At 45.5% G+C, this 26,416-nt stretch overlaps 1 protein-coding gene across 1 annotated transcript in view; it reads right to left on the reverse strand.

Moving 5' to 3' along the window:
* IPPK (inositol-pentakisphosphate 2-kinase) overlaps positions 1 to 26,416 on the reverse strand; it is a 50,986-nt gene that overhangs the window by 9,084 nt on the left and 15,486 nt on the right. Inside the window, exons 4-11 of the mRNA XM_069476277.1 lie at positions 26,234 to 26,300; positions 24,432 to 24,553; positions 23,041 to 23,130; positions 15,544 to 15,602; positions 14,628 to 14,700; positions 10,985 to 11,264; positions 8,921 to 9,071; positions 8,158 to 8,260 (exon numbers count right to left, since the gene is read on the reverse strand). Coding sequence (XP_069332378.1) covers positions 8,158 to 8,260; positions 8,921 to 9,071; positions 10,985 to 11,264; positions 14,628 to 14,700; positions 15,544 to 15,602; positions 23,041 to 23,130; positions 24,432 to 24,553; positions 26,234 to 26,300 — 945 coding nt within the window. The remainder of the gene's footprint in view (positions 1 to 8,157; positions 8,261 to 8,920; positions 9,072 to 10,984; positions 11,265 to 14,627; positions 14,701 to 15,543; positions 15,603 to 23,040; positions 23,131 to 24,431; positions 24,554 to 26,233; positions 26,301 to 26,416) is intronic.

Here is a 26,416-nt window from a genome sequence, read left to right on the forward strand (position 1 = left end):
ACCAAATAAACTGACAAAAGAAAAAAATATATATATATATGAAAATACATTCAATCTTACTATAAATCAAGGAAATGCAAATTATAAAAATGAAATATTTTCCACTCATCAGATGGGTAAAACTATACACACAGACCCAGAGTTGGCCCTCTATGTTGACAAATTCCGATGCAGAACCCACAGACACAGAGGCCCATGGTGGACTCAAGCATCCGCAGATTTTGGTATCCACGACGGGGAATCCTGGAACCAATCCCCCAAGGATACCGATGGACAGCTGTGTGTATGTGTGTGTATATCAGACACACCATGAACAGGACTTTCACTTTAAGTAATGCAGGAAAAAGTAACTGGGGCCAACCCAACTGCTGAGGCCAACTAAAAGACTGGACAAAATATCAAAAATATCTGCTTGAAGGCAGAAATAACAAGACAGGGAAGAATTGCTGGAACAGCGGAAGACAAAGGCTGCTTATCCAAAAGAGAGATGTGACATTTCTGGAGGACCGGCCAAGGGGCACCTTTAACAAAACTCCAGGGCCATAAGGACAGTAACCATGATGAACCCTTCTTTGAGTTAGTACTCAAAACACTGCACTGTTAAGATTAAAAGTGAGCCAGAGTTGACAAGCTCTAGCAGGAGCTGCAGCTTTACTTCAAAGAGATCAATCATCAGAACTGGATTAAACTGACTCCAGCTGCTAATGTTTCCCAGGCCTCGGACAGAAGCAAACCTAAAATTCTCCCTAGAAGATATGATCCCAGGCCTCAAGTTATTTCTAAAATAATTTTACAAATACAATTTCTGGCACACAAGCAAAATTATTCAGACACAAGAAGACACAATGACATGAATGAAAACCAGCAAAAACAAACAAAAAAAACCTCACAGTAGGTGAGAAGTATATGGGAATCTCTACACCTTCCACTCAGTTTTACTGAGAACCTAAAATTGTTCTAAAATATAAAGGCTATTAAAAAAAAAAAAAAAAAAGCTGCAACTGAAAAAAGAAGAAACCCACAATAGAAGGAGTTGCACACATATGGACTCTGGTACCAGATGGACACATCTGGTACCTCTGTTATTCAAGGTACCAGACACATATGCTACGCTGCTCAAAGAATAAAAGAACAAAACAGAACTTGAGAGAAATGGAAACCATAAAAATGAATCGTGTAGAAATTCTAGAACTAAAAAACACAAAATCAATATTAAGAATTTAATAAGGCTGGGTGCAGAGCTCACACGTATAATCCCAGCACTTTGAGAGGCCGAGGTTGGAAGATTACTTGAGGCTAGGGGTTCAAGACCAGCCTGGGCAACACAGTGAGACCCTGTCCCTATAAAAATTTAAAAATTAGCCAGACATGGTAGTGTGCACCTGTATTCCCAGCTACTTGGGAGACTGAAGCAGGAGATCACTGGAGCCTAGTTCAAAGGTGCAGTGAGCTACGATTGCACCACTGCACTCCAGCCTGGGCAATGGAGTGAGACCCTGTTTCAATCAATCAATCAATCAATCAGCAGAATCAGTTAATAGGGTTACTGGAAAAAAAAAAAAACTTGGCATATGTTTTTTGGGGGTGATATGCTATTATCTTTCATATTTTATAGGGTATGAAGAATGCTCTCTTATTCCTGACATCTGGTATTTGCTTTCTCCGTCTCTGCTATGGTCTGAATGTTTGTGTCTCCTCAAATTCGTATGTTGAAATCCTAACTCCCAAGGTGATAGTATTAGAAAGTGGGGCCTTTGGGAGGTGATTAGGTCATGAGAGCAGAACCCTGATGATTGGGATTAATGCCCTTATATAAGAGATCCCAGAGAGCTAGCTATCCTCTTCCACCGTGTGAGGTTACAGTAAGAAGATGGCTATCTGTGAGGAAACAGGTCCTCACCAGATACCACATCTGCCAGTTCCTCCATCTTGGACATCCCAGCCTGTTATATGTCAAATAACAAGAGAAAGGGACAGAAGACTAAAGTTAGCCAGAAAACAAAGACAGATCGCCTCTGGAGGAAGGATGGACTAACAGAAGATACATCAACAGCAATAACCACAGTCAGAAGATGTTGAATGAAATGTTTAAATGTTATAAGAAAAAAAAATCAACCCCTTCTTTGTACCTGGAAAAAATTACTTTTCAAGACTGTGGATGAAATAGAAACATCCAGATACATAATATAGAATTTACCAAAGATCCTTCTCTAATATATCTTCTAAAGGATATTCTTCAAGAAGAGGAAAAAAACTATAAATAACTGTAAGCCAATAAATTAGACAACTTATATAAAATGAATGATTTCCTAAAACAAACTACCAAAACTAATTTGAAAAGAAACAGACAATATAATTAGACCTGTAACAAGAGACTGAATACGAAACTCAAAAAACTACCCACAAGGAAAAGCCCAGACCCAGATGGCTTCACAAGTGAATTCTATCAAATATTTAAAGAATTAACACCAATTCCTGTGAAAACTCTTCCCAAAAATAGAAGCTGGAACACTTCCCAACTCACTGTATGAGGCCAGTGTTCCCCTGATATCAAAAACAAAGATAAAGAAAATAAAACTACAGACCATTAATTTATAAACATTACCCAAAAATCTTCAATAAAATAATCACAAAGTGAATTCCACAACATACAAAAAGCATCATACACCACTATCCAGTGGGATTTATCCCAGGAATGCAAGGTTGGTTTTAACATCTAAACATACATTTATATAATATACCACATTAACAAAATAAGGACAAAAACCACATGATAATCTCAAGTGAGTGATGGAGAAAAGGCATCTGACAAAATCCAACACACTTTCATAATAAAAACACTCAACAAATCAGGAAGAGAAGGGAACTTCTTCAACCTGATAAAAGATATCTACAAAAAGCCCACCGCTGACATCACACATGATGATAAAAGACTAAATAATGTTCCCATAAGGCCAAGAACAAATGAGGGATGTCCACTTCTATTCAACCCTGTACTGGAGGTTCTAGTCAGGGCAATCACACAAGAAAAATAAACCAAAGACATCTAAATTGGAAAGGAAGAAGTAAAACTATCTCTATTCACAGATGATCTTAAATAGAGAGAATCCTAAGGAACTGACTAAAAAACTATTAGAACTAATAAATAAATTCAGCAAGGTTGCAGGTTATAAGATCAATATACAAAAACAAATTATATTTCTATACACTTGCAATGAGCAATCTGAAAACAGAATTAAGAAAACAATCCCATTTATAATAGCATGAAAAAGAATAAAATATTTAGGCTGGACACAGTGGCTCATGCCTATAATCCTAGCACTTTGGGAGGACCACTTGAGGCCAGGAGTTTGACACCAGTCTGACCAAGAGCAAGAGCTCATCTCTACAAAAAATAGAAAAATTTGCCAGGCATGGTGATGTGCATTTGTAATCCCAGCTACTTGGGAGGCTAAGGCAGGAGCATTGCTTGAGCCCAGGAGTTTGAGGTTGCAGTGAGCTATGATGATGCCACTGCACCCTAGCCTGGGTGACAGAGCAAGACCCTGTCTCAAAAAAGAAAAAACTATTAATAGGAATAAATTTAACAAAAGAAGCACAAAACTTTAGCTTATGCTTTGAAAACTAAGTAACAATGTTGAAAGAAAACAAAGATCTAAATAAATGGAAAAATACCCAAGTTCCTAGATCAGAAGAATTACTACCCAAAGTGATCTAGATTCCCCATAATCCCTATTATCATCTAGCTGGCTTCTTTGTAGAAATTGGCAAGCTGATTCTAAAATTCATAGGGAATCACAAAGAGCTCCAAATAGCCAAAACAATCTTGAAAAAGAACAACAAAGTTGGAGGACTCACACTTTCCCATTCAAAACCTACTAAAAAAGCAACAATAATCAACACAGGGTACTGGCATAAGTATAGACATATAGATCTTTAAACATAATTGAGTGTCTAGAAATAAACCCATACATCTACGGTCAATTGATTTTCAAAGATGTTACGACCATTCAATGGAACAACAACTGGTGTTGGAACAACTGGATATCTATATACAAAAAAATGACATTGGATGCCCTACCTCAAATCACATATACAAATTAACTCAAACTGGATCTAAGACCTAAATGTAACAGCTAACACTATAAAACTCTTAGAAAGAAACATAGGGGAAAATCTTCATGACCTTAGATTTGTTGGCAATGAATTCTTAGGTATGATACCAAAAGTATAAACAACTTAAGAAAAAATAGGTAAACTAGACTTCATCAAAATTAAAAGTGTGCAAAGACATTATCAAGAATATAAAAAGACAATTGACAGAATGGAAGAAAATATTTGCCAATCATATATTTGCCAGTACCCAGAATATACAAAGAATTCTTAGCTCAACGTGAAGACAATTAAAAAGTGGGCAAAGGACCTGACATTTCTCCAAAGAAGATATATAAGTGGGCAACAAACACACAAAAAGATGTTCTTAGTCTTCAGAGATATGCAAATTAAAATCACAACAATATGCCACTGCACACCCTCTAGGACAGCAAAAATCAAAAGGACAGGTATAAATAAGTGTTGGTGAGGACATGGAAAAACAGGAAACTTCATACACTGCTGGTAGGAAGGTAAAAGTACAGTGGTTTTGCAAAACAGTCTGGCAGGTCCTCAAAAATTAAACATAAAGTTGCCATTGGACCCAACGATTCCACTCCTAGGTATATAACCCAGAAAAGTGAAAACATGCAAAAACTTTTACACAAATATTTATAGCAGCATTGATCAGACTAGCCAAAAAGTGGAACCAACCAAATGTCCATTCAGTGATGAATGGATATGTCCACACAAAGGACTATTATTGAGCCATGAAAAGGAATGAAGTACTGATACATGCTACAACATGGATGAACCTACCTTGAAAACATGCTAAGTGAAGGAAGCCAACCACAAAGGACTACACATTAAATGATTCCATTTATATGCAATATCCGGTATAGACAAGTCTATAGAGATAGAAAGTGAGTAAGTGGTTGCTTAGGGCTGGGGGGATGGGGAGACAATGGGATGATAGCAAAGGGTGTGGGGTTTTTATTGAAGCGATGGAAATCTTCTAAAATTAACTGTGGTGATGGTTGCACATATCTGTGAATACAGGAAAAACCATTGCATTGTACACTTTAAATAGGTAAATTGTATGGTGTGCAAATTATATCTCAATAAGGCTATTATAGAAAAAAAGAAAAACGAGAAAGACCTGAGGTGCAAGAGCGTTAGGCAATGATATGTGTGAACTCATGGATAAATCTAAACAAACATCTGTATAAAATAATACTCTAAATTGGGACTTTGAAAAAATAATAAGACCAACAGGATGCCAGACAATAACTGCACATAAGCTGGGAGGGACAACTGGAATTAAGTGTCCCAAGTTCTTACACTGTGTGGGGTTTGGGGTATTTAATAACTGATTAACTTTAGACTTTAAATATGCAGGGTCAAATTGGACAAGAAACCACTGAAGGGGGAGAAACAGAAAGTACAACTTCCAAACCAGTAGAGCAAAGAATGGAATAAAAAAAATAACAAGCAACAGTGCACAGAGGTCAGCCAACTACGGGCCAGGGGCCAAGTCCAGCCCACCACCACTTGTTTTTGTACACAAAGCTCTCCTGGGACACAGCCCTGCTTGTTTCGTTTTGTCTGTGCCTGCTTTTGAGCTACAAAGGCAGAGGTGAGTAGTTGCAACAGGGACCAGATGGCCCACAATGCCTTACTCTCTGGCCTTTTACAGAAAGTCTGCTAACCCCTGCTATGGACACCACACAACAGACAAATGCAAGAGTTGTCGTGGGCTCAGTCTCCTGAGCACTAAAACAAAGACAGAATTCCCTCCTCTCTTCACAGCTTCAAGGTTCAACCACATAAACAACATGCATGAAGAACTTTTGTGCAGGCATGTTCTCAACCCACTCCCTAGCTTCAGCTTCACAACCACCCTCTTCACATGCAATTAGCAGAACCTGACTTCCTAAAAGAGAGAAAGAGCAGACCTTCTATTCCAACACAGAAAGACCTCAAGCCACATGTCAGCCACCTAGATACCCCCAATGGTAACACCTTGCAAAACTACACTACAGTATCACAGCAAGGTGGGTGACATTGACACAATCCATGCCCTTAATTCCGATTGCCCAGGTTTTACACACACTAGTGTGTGTGTCTGTGTGTGTGTGTGTGATTACATGTAGGTCCGTGCAACCATCACCACAGTTCAACCACCACAGGGATCCCTCAGTTTGACCTTTTATAACCACACTTACCTGCCTCTCTCCTCCCCTCAAGACACAGCAACCACTCATCTTCATCATTTCAAGAATTTCATATAAACAGAATCATAACAGTGTGTGACCTCTAGGGATTGGCTTTTGTCCCTCAGTAAAGTCCCCTGGCGACCCACCCCGGCTACTGTGTGTCTCGGCAGAGCATTCCTCTTTGTTGCTGAGCAGATTCTGTGGTGTGCATGCGCCACAGCCTGTCTGACCTCTTACAGGTCGCCCGTGGAAAGGTGTGGGTGTTTCCAGTTTTAGCTGTTGCACATAAAGCTGCTGTGAACATTCCTGTACAGGTTTTTGGGTGAGTGTTAAGTCTTCATGTCTCGGATGAATGCCCGGGAGCGCGAGTACTACGTGGCACGGTGGCTGCGCGTTTAGTTTATAAGAACATGGCAAGGTGCTTCCCAGGGTGGCTGTGCCATCTCCATCCCCATCAGCAACGGATGAGAGACCCCGTTTCTCTGCACCAGCATTTCACGTTGTCCCACTGTCTTTATCTGAGCCATTCTGATCGGTGTGTGATGCCTGCTCTAGCCGTTTACAAGACTGCGTTTACATATGCCATTTAAAGACTGAAATAAAATTAAAAAGTAGCCCATGCTTATTTAGTAGGAAACTGAAAATACAGAAATGTATAAAAAAGGAAATAAAGTCCTGTTTTTTCTCTTGAAAATAAAAAAACCAGTGCTGCTGTTTATTCCTAAATCAATGTACTCAGGCTGGGACAGCACATGGCAGACTCCATCGCTTTATCCTGACCCAGAGGCTCCACCTGGAACCTTTCCCACGGAGGACAGCTCTGCCCTTAGCCTTCACTAACTCCGCCACGGCCCTTGGCTTCAGGGACTCACTTTAGGCTCTACAAGACACCCTGAGGCCTCCTCAAAAACCGACAGCTGCAGACTCGGCCAGAGAAGCACTGAAGGGTCTTTCCCAAGTGGGAACCACAGACATGTGGACAGGACAGGTGAGGCCCGGTTCCAGCGCAGCTGAGCACGCGCACATAAGAATGTCGCCTCACTCCCTCGAGAACGGTGTTTCTTCACTGTTTCGGTGTCTCATAAAACCTTTGGCAGCCTAGTAAAGCCTGTGGACCCCTTTCAGAATAACATTTTTAAGTGCATAAAATATAGAGTGTGACAATGTAAAATACCAAAATATTTTTAAAGACAAATGTATTCCATAGTAATACATCACATCTCAGGCAGTGATGAATCTAACGACATCCGGAAGAGTCTGCAACTACAGTGTGAGAGATGAGAGGTCTGATTTCTCTTAGTGGCAGAGTCCTGGGTCCTGCCACATTCACAGTGGAAGGAAATGCTAAATTTCAGGTAGAGGTTGGCGAAAATAAAGATGTAATATTTTTCCTATCCACGTTCACAGAGCCCTGAATTTCACAGCACCAGAAAGTACAGGACCCGGCCTCTTCCCTAGGAGACTCTCCCAGCTGCTCCTTGGCCGGCGTTCTGAGGAAGAGAGGCCCAGGTCCCCTAGCGAGGACCTTGAGGAAAGGGCGGTTGCCATGGCCTGTTCCAGGCTGTTGAGAAGAAATGAAGATGGGCCGCCGCTGGGGCCTGGCCCCACCAGGGAATACACCCTCCTCAGGACAGGGTTGGAAGGGGCAGAACTGAGCCGAGGGAAACCCTCCTTAAAAGCTAAACGTACCACCCCCTGCCCTGGTCCATCTGGGGGAAACATCAGCTACCTTTTTTTTTAGAGCCTCAATTTTTGTGCTTTAACCCTCAGGGGTAAGTAGTGGAAAAACCCCAAGTTAGTGCTAAGAGCCTAAGGAGCACACTGCGAGTTTCCAGATGGGTCTGCCCACCTTCGTTAATGCAAAGGCCACGGTCCCGTCATCCTCCGTGGAAAGATCAAGCAGCTTCTGGTAAAATGCTTCATCATAAGGCCCGTCTATTTGCAACGTTTTTCTGAAGAAGAAAACACAATAAAAACAGGATGACAAAGTCACCTGGAGATTGTTTCTTAAAGTGTTTACACGGTCTACCATCCTGTAGCACCATTTAACAATCACACATTTTGTTTTAAAAGGCACCTAACGGATCCATCGCTTCCTCATGTTAAACTTGGTTCTGAAACACCAAGGTCTTAAATAGAACCTTGCAAGACCAGAACTAGGGAGCTCTGAAGCTGAGACCTCTTCCGTTCCTGACAAGTGGCTTCCTGGGTCAGAGATGCAAGTGAAGGCTAGTGAGAAAGGACAGGATCCAGGCCCCACCAGACACTGCAGGCGTGGACCCCAGTGACCTCCAGCACAAGCCCAGGGTCTGGGGCTCGGCTGACGCAGAAGCTCGAGTAGCCGCCCGGCTGGTGGAGCAACACTGCCCTCTACAGGCTCAGCCCTGACTCAGGATTTTGGAATTGCTAGGTGTGCTTTCTTTTCTAGAAACCAGTAAGTGACCACTAACCTCACAAGGCACTGAATTCCCGAGCCGTGGCCCCTGGGGGCAGGGTGTGACTGGCCTATGTCGCCCTCCTGGGAAGCCAGGCCCTGGGAGTTTTGTTCTGACCCTGTCCAACCCCATGGTCTCCCTTCAGGGCTGCCCAGGGTGGGGACTGCCCGGCCTCACCTCTCCTCGGGAAACTCTTCCAGGTACCGCTCAACCCGGTTGTACAGAGGGTAGAGGCCTTCGATGTCCAGCAGGTCCAACATCTGCACCTGGAGGGTTTTGTACAGAAGACAGCCCTTCGGTAACCCCGAGCGCTCTGGGGTGTTTTTTCCTACCAAGAACATCAGGGGAAAACGAGAGCAGGTTGATTATCAAAGACCAAAGAATGTGGGGGGAGACATAGGCCGGCGCAGACCACAGGGCTCACCCTGGGCTCAGCCACATGGGCGTCACCACGGGCAAGGACTAGACCCTGGCCTGGCACTAAGGGCAGATGACGTGCCCGTCACAGAGCTGCCGGGGCTGGCACTAGCTTGGACCATGCTGGACGCACCAGGCCGTGCACAAAGGAAGGGCAAGAAACCTCAGTGTCTGCCTCTGTGCCTTGCCTCTCCAAACAACTCTCCTTCTCAGAACATCCTTTAAATTGCACCACAGTCACAGAAGTCACTTTATGGTTTAAGTTTAGAAAGTAAATCTTTATTCTAAGTAAGACAGGGCACAAAATTTCAAAATATCATGCTGACATTCCCAAATCTGTAAGATCACTAAGGGAGGACAACCTCGGGACCCTGTCTGCAGAGTCCAAAGCCACGAGCCCACACTGAGATGCAGGTGAGGCCTGGGCTGGCCACACACAGCGGGCAGTAGTCAAAGCCACCGACAGGGACCTGTTACTATATGGACAGATGCAGAAACAAAACTCCACTCAAAACTCACAGTTCTCTGACACCTGCTGTAGACAAGGTGCCAAGTGAGCTTGGGAGACACCAAACCCCAAACCAACTCCTACCTCTAAAGGGAGCAACCATCTCCTGAGAAGACCAGACTACAGGCGAAGGCGGTGAGGAGCAAGTCCACGCAGGGGAACCACCATGGCCTCCTGCAGATCCCGCCAGGGCCCTACACTCAGGCACCAGCGTGCGCTCGCGGGCTCCACGCCGGCAGGACAGTCCCAGCCACACCGGACACGAAGGGAAGTAGCAATAAAAGCTCACAGGCCCAATTGGAGGGGGTGTGTTAAAGTTACAGGATGTCCACGTGGTAGAGTATGGACACATGGTCAATAAACGTTGAATAAATATATTTGCTGATATAGATACAGATTTGTGCTAATTAAGTTAAAAAATCCAGTTACAAATAACGTGGAGTATGAGCTTATTGTTTTCAAAATTAAAATCCCCGCGGGCTGTGCTGGTTCCTGGGTGTGCGTCTGGGAAGGCCTGGGACGTGCAGGTGCTGTGCTGCCTCCTCTTAGTGCCCCAGACCGCCTCAGTGGCCGGCGCTGTAAAGCAGTTACATGGCCCAGATTATGGTCATAATTTTACCAAAATTTTCTGAAATGATCAGGAATCACTTCTGTAACAACAAAAAAATCCCACAGAATTCACCTGTGGTAAGAAAACATTGGCATGGGGGACAGAGAGAAAGGCAGGGCCCAGGGCCAGGTGAGCTTCCGGTCGCCCGTACGCGGGGCGGCTGTCTCCAAACTGTGCTTAGGTTCCCACTCAGAGTCTCGAGTGGCCTCAGCTCGTGAGACAGCAGGACACGCAGCAGCAGCCAGGTCTGGCTCAGCTCTTGCCTGTCTGTGGCCCCAGGGGCCTGTGTCTTCACCCCCCGTGTCAGGCTAGTGAAGACAACCCATGGCGGTCAGGCCTCCCCGCAAAGGACTTCATGCCTCAGTTCTCCTTGTTGAAGAAACAGGCTGAGGAAAACCTGCTCCCAGGGTTGCAATGAGGATCAAACACAGTTGAAAACATTCTGCAAGCAGCTGAGAGAACGCACAGACAGATGGACAATACTGCTGGGAAAACCCTAAAGCCCAAGTGTGCCCTGCAATGTGTGAACCCAGATAACAGGCAAGAGAGGAAGACTCCACCCAGGTGTGAGAGGCAGCAAAGCCCACGCTGGGAAGCCCAGGTGGCGCCTACGGACACACCATGAGGCCAGGTCACTTTGCTGACTCTACCTGGCCACCCACGGGGACTGGACAGTCCTGAGGCCCCACAGAAGGCTGGGCCCTACCTTGGCAGTGCAGGTTCCTGCTGAAAGGGCTGGCTTCGCAGACACGTGGGCCCCGGGGCCCCAGCCCCAGTCTCAGGGCGCCCGCCCGGCCTTTGTCTGAGCTGCTAAGCAGTACCCGCGTGATGACGTGCACCAGCTCCCGGATCACGGCCCTTGTGCAGTGGGGCCCGCTGGCCAGGCCATTGGAAGGGAAGAAGAACGGCTTCAGGTGGTGCGCGAGCTCACTCCAGTCAGCCACGGGGCTCCGGGCATCTTTGCAGCCGTAAATCAGCTCACCATTCTTTAGGTGGGGAAGTGAGAGAGGGAAACATCAATCCAACAAATGTGTAGGACAATCCCTTAGTGCCCGCCACGCGCAGGGTGTGTGCGCAGGGTGCGAGCAAAGAGCCCCACTGTGTAGACTGCCCCACCTGGGGTCAGCACACACTCTAGCTCCTCCAGGGAAACCCACCTTCACGTGCTGTGACATCAACCAAGAGGCATAGCCTATTGAGAATGAAAATGAGGAAAAGTTTTCAAAAACTGAAGACCAGGCTGGGTGCACTGGCTCACACCTATAATCCTAGCACTTTGGGAGGCCAAGGTGAAAAGATCGCTTGAAGCCAAGAGTTCAAGACCAGCCTGGCTGGGCAACAGCAAGAGCCGTCTCTATAAAAAATAAAAAAATTAGCCGGGCATGGTGGCATGCGTGTCTGTAGTCCCAGCTACCCAGAGGCTGAGGCAGGAGGATGGCTTGAACCCAGGAGGTTGAGGTTGCAGTGAGTTATGATGACACCACCGCACTCTAGCCCAAGTGACAGAGTGAGATCCTGTCTCAAAAAAAGGAAAAAAAAAAAAAAGAAAAGAAAACAAAACAAACAAAAAAATCTCTGAAGACCAGTGCCTTTGCCGGACAAGCACCCTCGGTGAGCCACGGCTCATTTGGAAGCCATGAGTAAATGCTCTCAGCACAAAACAACAAACTCCCAAAGACACCAGCTCAGCTACTGCAAAGTCAAGGGACTCAGCTCGGGCCAGGAGCGGGCAATTGTGAGGGCGGTGGTCTGTGGTCAGCACCAGCACCGCGGAAGAATATGACCTGGGCTCAGGGCCAGGCCCCGGCCCCGGGTGACCCCGGTGCTGGGCGGTGCAGCCTGAGCCAGGGCCTGCGGTGGGAGAAGCTGCTGGTGTCACCAGTGTGGAAACTTCATGTTTGAGAACATCCTGCCTTCTTAAATCATGCCCAGCAAAGAAACTCTTTACGGCACTAATGTTCAGATTCAGATGTTCCCAGGGTGGAGGTAGGGACATCTGCTGTCATAGCCAGCAGGCCCAAAGCCAACTTTTATGGGGGTCCGTGTGGTGTCTGGGGAAAAGGCCCCGGAGTAGCAGCCAACTCCAGGAGAGTGGTGAACCTGTCTGAACCTCATCCCTTCATCCCTAAGATGGCGTGATCAGCACTTCCAGGACAGGCCCCCATAGCCCCTGCATCCTCCTCACACACACTGGAGTCCTCTCCACGCTGGGTTTGATCAGTGTGACCAACAGAATACGGGTAGAAGCAATGGCACACCACCTGCAAGATTCAGTTATAACAGATCCCATGGCCTCCGTCTTGGTGGCTCTCCTAGGATCACAGAGGCCACACTGGGCAGCACTATGGAGTCCCACAAGGCTGGGCACTGAGACTGCTGGCCCCAGGCAAGACTTCAGGTGAGCCCCAGCCTCCAGAGACGCCAGGCAAGAACGAGCTGAGCTGCTGCTCAACTCCCAGCCCCAGAAACCGTGAGGGGACAAGTGGTTGTTTCAAGCTAAGTTTTGCATTAATCAGCTGCCACAGATGGGGACAATCCCAGCTCTCAAGAGGTGTGGACGGGCTCTCCTCCCTCACTGGGTCCTGCGGCACCTTCCCTGGGAATCTGCTGTTCTGGGCACCATCTGAGCCCTCAGTGTGATAGGGACACAACTGAGACCGCTGCTGGCCACGCTGGCAGGGGCTGGGAGGTGTGCCAGCACGGGAGGCAGGCAGGAGGTGTGCTGGGGGCACAGGCCGAGGTCTGGGGCAGGTGGGTGGCATCTGACATGTACAAATGCAGCCACTCAGGGACCTCATGTGGTATCCATGACCTCGGGCAGAGAGCAGCAGCTCCGTGCCAAACACCCTGCAAGCCCCCCGTGCCCCTCAGCACAAGTGCCCAGTGTGGGGTCACCGACCACAACCAGGCACCTTCTCCACACCTGGAACTGCAGAGCTTTGGGAGTTTTCTGCCTTGCTGGGTTTGAGCACTAAGTTGGACATGGTTGGCGGCCTGGGCTGCTCAGGAAAGCTGACGGGAACGCAGGATGGATAACAGTCGTGGTGCTGTCCTGTTATCTTAAAAAGCCATTCTGTGTCACTTCTCTTAATCTATTTCTTTTGAAAGTGTTCATTAATCTCAAGATTTTTCCATGCTGACTTTAACAGAAGCAGCAGGCAGCCGGGGTCCTGGGCCCTGGAGACCTTAGGTGTGGGTCTGACAAGGTCAGAAAAGGGTCCACTTGGGACAAAATGCCAGCCTCACTGCAAGCTTCAAACAAATCCCCCGATGAACGAGAATCTATTTCTTAAGTCCTTAAAAAAAGTTAAAAATTAAAAACTGCCCTTGAAATATGTCTTCCTTTCCTAGATTTGGGAAGGTGGAGGCGGACAGGGAATAAAGTCACTCACTCTGGCCAGTGGCCAGGACAGCAGGATTTCTGAGCCAGATCCAGGCAGGCGGGTCAAGAACAGCCCCATCCGCACACTGCTGAGGGGTGTCTGGTGGGCAGCAGGGCATGGGCCACACGGAGCAGCAAGGGAGGACAGGGCTTCAATCCGTCAGTTCCCTCCTCCAGACCACGGCACCGGGAGCCAAGAGGCCAGTGCCCAGTGACTCTGCCTCCGTACTCGGATCCAACACCTGTGAGGGCTGCCAGCGGCCCAGCTCCTGCAGGAAGCCCAGGATCCTGTCCCCAGCTGCCACTTACGTGTAACGGTTCATGAGGCTAGGACCAGGACTGGGGCGATGACAAGGGGGACCCAAGGGAACACATCTCCAACACAGGCAAAAGGCACATCCCCCAACTGCCACCTAGGCCAGCCCTGCCCCCAACCTTGTCCCCTTCCTCCCACAGCCTCTCCTCCGCTGATGCCCCAAACCTACCCAGCTCCACCTTCTCCTCCCGCCCCCTTTGGCCCCACTCCCAGCGGCAGGCCAGGCAGCCCCGGGGCCTCAGTGACCCCCAGGTCAGGACAACAACTGACCTGAGCCATCCTTGTCCAATCTACACATAAGGGGAGACTGAGACCAATCCAGCAGTGGCCAAGGCTTTGACGTGGTGTACCCCAGGGCTACAGACAACCTGGGGTCACACAGATGTTGTGCTTATGGACGGTCTCAGAAAAAAGACGGGCAAAGGTCTGGGGCTGGAAAGTGCAAGCCGATAGGGGCGTGTGGACAACTGTGTGGACAATGGAGGCATGAGGACCCCCAGAGGGGATGTCAGACATGCAGGATTGTGCCTCACGCAGCCCAGCCTCTCGCCCTCATCTTTGTGGTCCCCCAAATCCTGTCATCAGAGACAGAGTGCCGCGGGTTCACCTGCAGCTCTACCCCGAAACCACCATAACATGGAAGCAGCTTACCTTAAATATCTTTAAGTTGTTCTGTGCCTCCTGCAGCAAACTCTTCAAGGCAAAGTGCATTCTCTGTTTGTTTCTAGAAGGGGAAAGGGTTGACAAGATTTAAAAGCAGCTGGAATTGACCTGTCCCTGCACACACACCTGCTTGTGGCTCAGAGGACATGCCAGTGCTCCCGGGGCTGAACTGGGAAACCCAGAGCCTGCCTAGGTCCAGTGACATCTCCCCCAACTACAGCCCCTCACGGCTGCCACCCGCCCCAGTGGGTCACAGACATGGCTCCACAGCCAGGCACATGCCCACCGGAGGCAGGAGGAGGGGGTGGGCCCGAACCCTGGGCCCAAGAGAGACATGAGGGACTGTGGCTGAGGCAGGGGTAGTGGGAGACGGGAGCCCTACCAGCCTCCCTGACCATGAAGGCTCTGGGCCAGGGACTGAGCCCTGGGCTGCCCAGGCAAGCAGTGCACAGGGCGCACTGCCAAGCTGCCAGGCCGCAGAGAGTGAGGCGCAGGCCCAGGTGGGCAGCAGAGACCCAAGAGCCTTATGGCTGGCCGGGCCTTGCCCTCGCAGAAGCAGCCACCAGAGCCACACACTTTTCAATATCTGCAGAGTAGCAAGTGAGCAAAGACTTAAGCAATAAACTGTGAGGGTCCACATGGGTGGGAGTCGAGGGTTTTCAAATCTGGTCACAATTTGGATGGGGGAAAAACCAGTAAGTGAGCCACCACATCAAGCCGTGAGCTCGAAGCCCTGGGGAATTCAGGTGCTCATGGCAAAGGGGACCCTGAAGAGGCACTCCCCACCCCAGCCCTACCTCATAAATAGCTTCCCCACCCCACCTCACAGGACACCTCCCGCAGGACACCACCCCCACCTCCAGGGAATGCGACACAAGGGGGCAAAGAAGAAGTGTTCCCTTACCCTGAGTAGAGATCGAGGGGACAGTATTTACTTATCTGCTTCCACTTCCCAGTTGCTACCTGTGAAAACACCAACAGGAGGGCACCAAATGACTGGCTGTTGGGACTGCACTGTGCCAACGAGAACACACAGAACAGCGTAAGTGATGGAAGACGGTTAAGATGGGCTGCAGCCCTGCCCTGGAAAAGGCGCCACCACCGTTGCAGATGCACGTCACTAAGTAGGGGAGGGGGCCACCAGGCCGGCACTCCAGGAAACCTCGGCCCCGGCTCTGAGACCCAGCCCTTCACACAAGCAAGGAAGAAAGCAGCAGTTACCTTAACATTACACGGCTGGATTTGGGTAATGAGATTAACAAATCTTTAGAGTTATAGTATCCAGTAACAGGGAGTATGTGGTTAACAAATAATTTCACGTTGCCAGTGGGAAGATAAACTGGCATAACCTTTTGAAAGGCAACTTGCTGGTACACATCAAAATTTAAAATGTGCATGCCCCCAACTTGGCAAATCTATAATGAATCTAGAAAAACTAGCACAACGCAAACAAGTACAGAGACAAGATGTCCACTGCAGTCATGATGATAACAGCAACACCCTGGAGCCAAGAGAGACAGTCACCACTGAGGGTCACTCAATCTCAGCCCATCCACTCAGTGGGGCCAGCACCGCAAGCGGCCTGCTGAGTGAAGGAGTGAATACATGATATAGAGCCACTACCAGAAAGGGGCAGAACTAAGAACCACCAAGATTTATTCAAGGAAAAAAACAAATGGCAAAACAATGCATGTAGTATGATGTCACTTTTGCTTAACAAAAAAAGTATCTGTGCAAACATACATGCACACATCCAAATATGCACTGAAAAGGCCTTAAAGGATATACAACATACAATGCTCAAGGGTTATTTAAGTGAAGAAAAGCAATTAGCAGACAAAGTACATACAGCATAATCCCATTTTTGCCTTATAAGAGTATGTCCATGCACACACAGGCAAGCAAACATCAGAACGTTGGAGAGAAAGGCATCTCCATGTCATTTTTACCCAAATCATATGCATGTTTTTGTTGTCACAGGAAGAAGTCTAGATAGAAAGATGTACAAACTGAAAATATGACCTAGCTGGGAAGGCAGGTGACCTAATTCAGACAATGTCATATTCTACCAGTTACATGAGCAGCTATTGCTTCACAGCAAAAAATATTTCTTAAAAATCTGTCATATACGTTGACAGTGAAAGGGAATGGCTCACACACTTTCTTTTCCCAAGAGCCTAGAAAGTTGTAACTCCACAAAGAAAAGAAGGTGATGTTGGTCAATTTCCAGAGTTCACCAGAATTTTTGATTCTGACCATTTTTGCCAGTTTTCTGAGAAAACTGACCAAAGATTTGCAACAATCCAGGAAGCACTTACTGTAGTAAGAGTGAGCTTTTTGGCACTTTAAATCCCCTATTCCCACCCCCACCTCTAGCTCCAAGGGAACTCTGAAAACCAGCAGCTGCAGTCACAGTGCAAACTGGCAGCCTGGCTGCCACAGAGCACGCAGAGCAGGGCAAGAGCGTCTCCAAAGCCTCATTCTCAGAGGACTGCCGTCATTCGACCTGTCTCTCGGTTCCCAGGAAGATCCTCGTTTGCCAGGTACCTTTCACTGACCCGACTCAGAGCTCACCAGTGCAGGAGGCCTTTTTCCCAGGGGCATTTGTCAAAAATATTTAGAGGTAGTTGTTTAACTTCATGGCTTCCTGAGACAGCGGGTAACGGTGGGAGCAATAGGCTAACCTAAAGCTAAAAACAAAAAGCTGAGTAATGAAATGTACACAGAGGCTTTGAAAAGCTCCAGCTTATTACTGGGAATCTAGAAAGCCATGCACAGGCTCAGGAAAGACCTAGAAAGCCCTTAGCTCTGAGCAGATCTGAGGCTCATTGGAAGTGGAAGCCAAGGCAGAGAGCGTCAGTCACACTGCTGAGTGCTGAGTGGGCCACAAGCGCACACAGAGCCCCTTGGCAAAGCCTGGGAGACTTATTGGTTCCAAGCGTTTAAGAAAATATCTATCGAAGTATTAGCTGCCCATTAAGCCAACTGAGCAGAGACTTCAGTGGCCATACATGACCAAGAATACAGATTTCACAAAATTAGCAGAGAAAAGTCTCTAAAGAAACAATAACTATCAAAGGAACAATAACAAATCCTCAGGAGCGGGCAGAACCTACTTTCCAGAGTGGCCACATTATATTGTTGAAAATATCCATTTTCAAGAATATAATGCAAAGAAACAAGAAAGCTGTTTCACAAAACATGAAATGAAACAAGAAAGTATGGCCCATATACAAGGACAAAAGCAATCAACACACTGCCTCTGAGGAGGCCCAGACACTGGACTTATTCAGACTTAAGTCAACTATGTTAAATATGCTTAGAGTTAAAGGAAACCAGGGACAAAGAACTAAAAAGAATAAACAGAGTAATATCTCAACAAATAGAGTCTATAAAGAAACCAAAGAGAAAAAGAAACCAAATAGAAATTCTGTAGTTGAAACATACAATAACCAAAATGAAAAAGTAACATAGGGGCCTAACAGTAGACTGAGCAGGCAGAAGAGATAATCGGTGAATTTTAGGATACAGCCCAAGAGATCCACACCTAGACATGTCATAAACTGTCAAAGGACAAAGACATCTTAAAAAGCAGCAAGAGAGAAGTGACTGGTATCAGGCACAAAGAACCCTCCTAAGATTAACAGCTGATTTCTCATCAGAAACCATAAAGCCAGAAGGCAGGGAGGGGTATGACATATCCCCAGTGCTAAAAGAAAAAGACTGTCATCCAAAAATTCTAAATCTAACCAAACTATCCTTAGAAAATAAGGAAGTAAGACATTGCCATATAAACAATGACTAAAAGAATCTGTTGTTAGCAAACCTGCCCTATAAGAAATACTAAAAGGAGTCCTGTAGGCTGAAAGATACTGGACAGAAACTCAAATCCACAAGAAGAAATTAACAGCACCAGTAAAGGTAACTATTAATACATAGGTAAACATAAAAGAAGGTACAAATATATTTTGGGTTTTTTTCCCTCCTATCTGATTTAAAGGACAATTGCAAAGGCCAACAATTACAAATCTGTACTGACAAGCACATGATGTGGAAAGATGTCATTTGTATCATGATAACATCCAAAGGAGGGGGAAAGCAGCAAAACTTTTATATTTTACTGAAATTAAGTTGGTACTATCTGTACTAGACCATTTAGGTTAAGATGTTAAATTAATACACAGAACTACACAAGAAGTCAACAAGGAAGAACACTATATAAACCAACTAGCCCTAACATATCCATAGAACACTACAGCCAAAAATAGCAGATTACACATTCTTCTCAAGTAAACATGGAACATTCTTAAAGACAAACCTTATGTTAAATCACAAAACAAGTCTCAATAAATGTAAAATGAGTGAAATCACGTGATCAATGTTCTCTAAACATAGTGGAATGAAATCAGAAATCAGTATTAAAGGACAATTTGAGAAACTCACAAATATGTGAAAATTAAACACTCCATATCATCAATGAGTCAAAGAAGAAATCAAAGGAGAAATCACAAAATAAATTAAGGTAAATAAAAATGAAAACACAACATATCAAAGCTTATGGGATAAAGAGAAAGCAGTTACTTGGAGGAAAATTCATAGTTGTAAACATCTATATTAAAAAGATGAACATTCTCAAATCAATAACCTAACCTTTGACCTTATGAAACCAGAAAAAGGTAACAAACTAAACCTAAAGTAAGCAGAGGTAAGGAAACACTGGAGTGGAGATAAGTGAAATATTAAGTAGGAGAGAAAACAGAGAAAATGAACAAAATCAAAAGTTGTTTCTTTGAAAGATCAACAAATATGACACAATCCTTTGCCTAGACAAAGAAAAAAGAGAAGACTCAAATCACTAACATCAGGAACAAAAGAAGGGACACTACTGCCGACATCGCAGAAGTAAAAAGATTATAAAGGAATGCTATGAACAACTGCATGCAAACAAATTAGACAAAATGGACAAATTACTAGTAACATACAACTACCAATAACTGACTCAAGAAATAGAAATCACAACAGACTGATAATAAGAGACTGAATCCATAAGCAAAAATCTACCATAAAAGAAAAGCCCAGGACCAGATGGCTTCACTAGTGAATCCTACCAAACATTTAAAAAAGAATCAACACCAATAATCAAACTCTTCCAAAAAAATTAAAGAGCAAAGTAAAGGAAACACTTGCTAACTCATTCTGTGAAGCCTGTTATTACAATAGTAACAAAGCCAAAGATATCACTAGAAAACTACACACCAACATCCCTTATGATTAAAAAATCCTCAAAAAAAAAAAAAAAAAAAACCCTAGTAAACCAAATTCAGTAGCATATTAAAGGGATTATAGATGAAATGGGATTTAACCCAGAAATGCAAGAGTAGTCCAACATATAAAACTCAACTAATGTAATAAGCCATATTAATAGAGGAATGCGCCTCATGATCTAGGATCATCTCAATAGATACAGGACAAGCATTTTACAAAATCCAGCATCCTTTCAGTATTAAACAAAAATAAAAACACTCAAAAGAACATCTATGAAAAACACACAGCAAACATTACAAATTCGATGGTGAAAGACTGAAAGCTTTCTCCCTAAGATCAAGAACAAGAACAAGACAAGGATGTCTCAATATTTCATATAACATTGTACTGCAAGTTCTGGCCAGGGCAATTAGGGAAGAAAAACAAATAAAGGGCATCCAGATAGGAAAGAAAGAAGTAAAACTATTTCTATCTGCAAATGATCTAATCATGTATACAGACAATTCTAAGAATCCACACACAAAAAAAAATTATAGCAAATGAGCAAGTACAGCAAAGTGACAGGATACAAGATCAATAACCATCAATCAATTGTATTTCTCACCTCACGCTCATTAAAATGGCTACTATCAAAAAACCAGAAATAACAAGTGCTGACAAAGTTGTAGGGAAACTGGAACCCTCATACATTGCTGATGGGAATGTAAAATGATACAGCTATAAAATGGAAAATAGTATGATGGTTCCTCATAATTAAACCCAGAATTACCAAATGATCAGCAATTCCACTTCTGAATGTATACACAAAAAAACTGAGACCAGGGAGAGCAGCACTATTCACAATAACCGAAAGGTGGAAGCAAACCAAGTTTCTTCTGACTGATGAATGGATAAACAAGATGTGGTATGTATATAGTGAAATATTATTCAGCCTTAAAAAGGAAATTCTGACACACGCTACAACATGATTGAACTAAGAGGATATTATACTAAGTGAAATAAGCCAGTCACAAAAAGTCACATGATTCCACTTACATGAGGTAACTAGAATAGTAACATTCTATTACTAGAAATAGAATGGTAGTTGCCAGGGGCTGGGTTTTAGGAGGAAATGGGCAGTTATGGTTTAATAGGTAAAGGGTTTCAGTTTTGAAAGACGAAAAGAGTTCTGAAGATGGATGGTGGTGATGGTTGCACAAAAATGTGAATGTACTTAATGCCAATGAACTGTATACTTAGTGGTTAAGATGGCAAATTTTACATCATATGTATTTCATCACAATTAAAAATATACATATTTTAAAAATCAATTGTATTTTATGTATTACCAATGTATAATCTGAAAGTGAAATAAAAAAATTTCCATTGACAATAGCATCCAAAAAAATAAAATACTTAGGAATAAATCTAACAAAAGAAGTATAAGACTTATACACAGAAAACTATAAAACATCATTGAAAAAATTAAAGACCTAAATAAATGGAAAGACATCCTGTGTTCACAACTAAAGTATTAATACTGTTAAAGTGGCAATACTTTCCAAATTGATCTACAGATTCAGTGGAATCCCTATCAAAATCTTAACTGATTTCTTTGTAGAAATTGACAAGCTAACGGCATTCAAACTGTAAAGGAAAAAGTGAAACTCTCTATTCATAAATGGCCTGATCCGCTATACAGAAAAATCCAAAGAATCCACAAGAATGCTACTAGAATTTAAAAAACCAAGCAAAGTTGCAGGGTATAAGATCAACACACAAAAATCAGTCATTTCTATACACCAGCAATGAACAATCTGAAAAGGAAATTAAGGAAGCAATTCCATTTACAAGGACATTTATAATATTCCAAAAGAATAAAATACCTAGAAATAAACTTAACCAAAGTACTGAAAGACTTGTACACCGAAAACCGTGTGGCTGAAGAAATTAAAGACCAAATAAATGGAAAAGTACCCTATGTTCATGAATATTGTTAAGACGACAATACTACCTAAGTGATCTAGAGTCACATAATCTGTCAAAATTCCAACAGCCTTTTTTTGCAGAAATGAAAAACTGATCCCAAATTCATATGTAATTATAAGGGGCCCCAAACAGCCAAAATAATATTGAAAAAGAAGAAAAGCTGGAAGCATGATACTTCCTGATTCTAACACATTTTGGAATATATAGAGAACACCTATAATTCACCAACAACAAAAATACAATTTTAAAATGAGCAAAAGAACCATAATGAGATATTACCCCACAACCATTAGGATGCTTGGAACTACAAAAATGGACAATAAGAAATGTTGGCGAGGATACTGAGAAACTGGAAGGTTTGCACACTGCTGATAGGAATGTAAAATGGTCCAGCTGCTGCACAAAACAGTCTGGTGGTTCCTCCAAAAGTTAAACGTAGGATTACCTTAAGACTCAGCAATTCTGCTCCTGGGAATCTACCCAAGAGATGAAACTAGGGACTCAAACAAGTATAGGTATATCAATGTTCACAGCAGCGCTATTCACAATAGCCAAAAAGTGGACACGTTGGAATTCCATTCGATAGATGAATGGATAAACAAAATGTGCTACCTTCACACAACGGATTATTATTCAACCATAAAAGGAATGAAGTGCTGACACATGCCACAACATGGACGAACCTCAAAACATTATGCAAAGTGAAAGAATCACAAAGGCTACACATTATATGATTCTATTTATAGGAAATACCCAGAATAGGGAAAGCCACAGAGAGAAAATAGATTGTTGGTTGCCAGGAGCTAGCAGGAGGGGAAAATGGAAAGTGACTGCTAATGGGGACAGAGTTTCTTTTTTGAGGTAATAAAAATTTCTGGAGGGCCAGGCACAGTGGCCCACGCATGTAATCCTAGCACTCTGGGAGGCCAAGATGGGAGGATTGCTTGAGGCCAGGAGTTCGAGACCAGCCTGGGCAATAGAGAGACCCTGTCTCTACAAAAAAATTAAAAAGTTAGCCGGGCGTGGTGGCACCCGCCTGTAGTCCCAGCTACTAGGGAGGCTGCGGCAGAAGGATCGCTTGAGCCCAGGAGTTTGAGGTTGCAGCAAGCTACAATGACACCCCTGTACCCTACCCAGAGCAGCAGAGCCCACACATCAGTCTTCTCACCTTGAGGTGCTGGTGCATGCAGTAACGACAGACCTTATGCTTCATCTCATGTGTGACATCACTGGAGAAAGGAATAAACCCACATTTTGGCTGTAAAATAAACAAAGAGGAAAAAATGCTTAGGAGGAAATCACATACCTTTAAATAGACATATCACTAACTACAAGACAAGGGAGTGCAGCATGCGTCAGGTGTACAGGTCCCCAGAAGCCGTTTTCATTTTCAGCTCCCGGTGGGAACACCGCTTCCCTCAGCACATCATACAAACATCTCTGCCTCTACAGCACCCACGGCCAGAACTCTCACTGGGGGAGATCGGTGGTGCCTCTGTGCTGGCTTGACACAAGCACAACACAGAGCAGCTTTGTGCTTCCATTAAAGAATGTGACTAGAAGATTCTAAGCAGTGGAGATGGGCACAGGGTTCACAGCTCCAAGAAGCAGAACCATTGTTCCCGCTGACACTAGCGTGTGGCCTGACAGGGGCCCATCTGATAGTTGCTAGGCTCCCAGAATGGCAGGGAACCCCAGCTGCTGCCTCTTGGCACACACAATAAGCAAGACCAGTGCTCAGCCTCGGATGCTGAGGATGTGGCTGGGGAAGCAGAACATCTACCCACACGCAAGGATCACGAGGCACAAGTGTTCAGGCCAAAGACACCCAGAGTCACTGCCTGAGAGGTTTGGAGGAAGGAGACAGATGACAGCCAGGATGTGTTAGGTAGCTTCCTGAGGGGCCCCGGTGCCCACTCCCGACGTGGGCGGCAGAGAGCTGAGGCAAGGGGGCCCCCGGCTCACTGCCCTGCACCAGGCAAGAAATTCAGGACTTCGGCACCCCTGAGGGTCACAGTGGCCTTTGTGCCTCCAGGGAAATCCCTCCTGAGCAGGACAAGGAGAGCCCCCCAGTCTACAGGGCCACCCACACACGGGGCTCCTGCAACACAGTGAGCAGCAGCCAAGCGCCAATAGGGCGCAGCCCAGAGAAGCACAGAGGAAGGCCGGGACCCTGGCCATTGGCACTGTCTGAGGACAACAGGGCTGAGGGGTCGGGCCCAATGCACTTCCCTCTGGCAACTCTCAACCAGGGACTGTCCCAGCACCGCCATGCAAGACAGGCTCTCCTGTCATCGGCTCCCAGGAATGAGCCTAAATCTGGGCTCTGGGAGGCTATGGGAGGAACCAGAGCATCAGGATGCAGTGACACCTCTGGAAGGAAAGGGAAGCAAGTGGAGGCTCCAAGAGCCGAGGGTGCCTGGACCTGAGAAGGGGCCACAGGGCCCAAAGAACACGTTTCTGTGGGAACGTACTCGGGGCAGATTACTCTCAGACTTACAACCCAGGACTGACCTTTCCCCTTTTACCCATATGATTTCCCCCTCAACAAAAGATCACCTTAATCTCTACACAGAGAATCGGCCAGTGCTCTGCAAAGCGGTAGGTCTGAAGTCTGGTTAAATTGGGAAGGCACATAGCATAACCACTGAGAGTATCCAGGTCCTTGTCACAGCGAGACTCTGGAAAACAGAGCAAGGGTCATATTTGAGCATCAGTATGAGAGACAAGAAGAGCCCTGCCCAAGACAGACCTGGCCTTGTCCCTGGCTTCTGGGTGTCATCTCTGAGCCTGACGAGAGCCTTGTGTTTACCTGGGGAGCCTGAGGACACACAGTAGCAATGTGGTTTATGGAGGGTCCTTTGGACCACATGGGCAGTCAGCTGTGTCTATGTGTCTGAGCCCCAATAAAAACACTGGACACTGAGGCTCGGGGAGTTTCCTGATGGGCAAAATCCCAGGTGTGCTGTCACACATCCTTGTTGGGAGATTAAGTGCTGCCCACACAGCCCACAGAGAGAGGACACCTAGGAGCTTGTGCCGGGTCTCTCTTGGACCCCTCCCCTGTGCCTCTCCCCTTGGCTGGTTCCATCTTTATCCTTTTGCTGTAATAAACCATATCCATGAGTAAAACAGTGAGTTCTGTATGTCCTTCTAGCAAATCACCAACCCTGAGAGTGGTCTTAGGAACCCCCAAATGTGCAATTATCAAAAGTGAGGATGGTCTTGGGGATGGCCCCCTAATTCCATGACTCCCTTAGCCCAGAAACTGGGAGAGGGAGGAGACTGCAGCCTCTAGGCTCTTATCAGAGCTGGGCCCTTCCCAACCCCCGGGGCATCAATATGTCTGCAGCACCGACTCCGCTGGAAACTAATGTGGACAGAGCCTGGGCTCCAGGCACCCGGGATGGGCTTTCCCTCCTTTTACATGAGCCTTATTCCCAGCCATTATAAGGAAGGGCAGCATGAGTTCTCGTTACCGTGATTGTTATAAAATGCCAGAGGGAAGCTGAGCGGCTGAGCAGCTGGAGGCAGCACCCTGGCCGGCCTCAGTCTGCCCTCAGGGAGATGAGGAACCGAGCCGAGATACTGTCCTGCGGTTTCCCACCTCCCCGACCTTTCCCAGCATGTAGCCTGCTCCTCCCTGCCCCAGCCAGAGACTCCAGACTCAGAGAATCGTTTGCTTTCAAATCAGGAAAAAAATCGTTTCCAAATCAAATCAGGAAAAAATTTTAGTGGCCAATTCGACACCCTCATTGCCTCACTGTGCTTTAGGAAGAGGCATTTCCACCCTCAACACTGATTGAACTTTACCTCTTTGATCAATAACTGTGGAAAAAAGCTTCGACATGGCTCCTGCCCACAAGGCCACAAGCAAGTGTGGGCAAGGTGGGAGTGGGGGTAATGACCACGGAACTCCCCTTGTTTCCCTCCTCCCCAGGAGGACAAGCACCTGGCCTGGACTCTGGCTGGGAGGCAGCTCCCAGCCTGCAGCCCCTCTTGGGCCAGGCCCTCCCTCCTGAGGCTCAGGTCACCTCAGTTTCCTTTTGACTCTTCCAGGCACCCCTGTACCCTTCCCTTCCCTGGGTGTCCCCCAGCTCCTTCATCTCCCTCTCCTCCTGCCTGCTGGTTTATGGTCTTTTACTAATTAGCTCTTAGTGTCATATATTCTGTGCAGTGCTCTGGTTTTCTGATGCACAGAATTATACCCATGTGCTCCTAGGATTTCTACATGATAATGAAATTTCTGGCAACAGAATTGCTGAAAACTGCATATGCCTAACATAGGCGATCATTTCAAATACTTCTCAAATGGAGTATTTTAAATCACAAACAATATTCCTAAATTAAAGCACCCTTACCTGGCCTTTCGGACTGTATCTTTAAACAAAGCTGTTTCACAAACTCTAAAGGCAGCTGAACAACTTCCTATAAGAAAAAACATGAAATACTCAATGTGGGTTACACTATGATGCAGATACACTTAATGCCACAGAACTGTACATCTAAAAATTGTTAAAATGGTAAATTTTATATGTATTTTA

Source organism: Eulemur rufifrons, chromosome 7, assembly GCF_041146395.1.
Source record: "Eulemur rufifrons isolate Redbay chromosome 7, OSU_ERuf_1, whole genome shotgun sequence".
In the NCBI taxonomy this organism is placed as follows: Eukaryota; Metazoa; Chordata; class Mammalia; order Primates; family Lemuridae; genus Eulemur; species Eulemur rufifrons.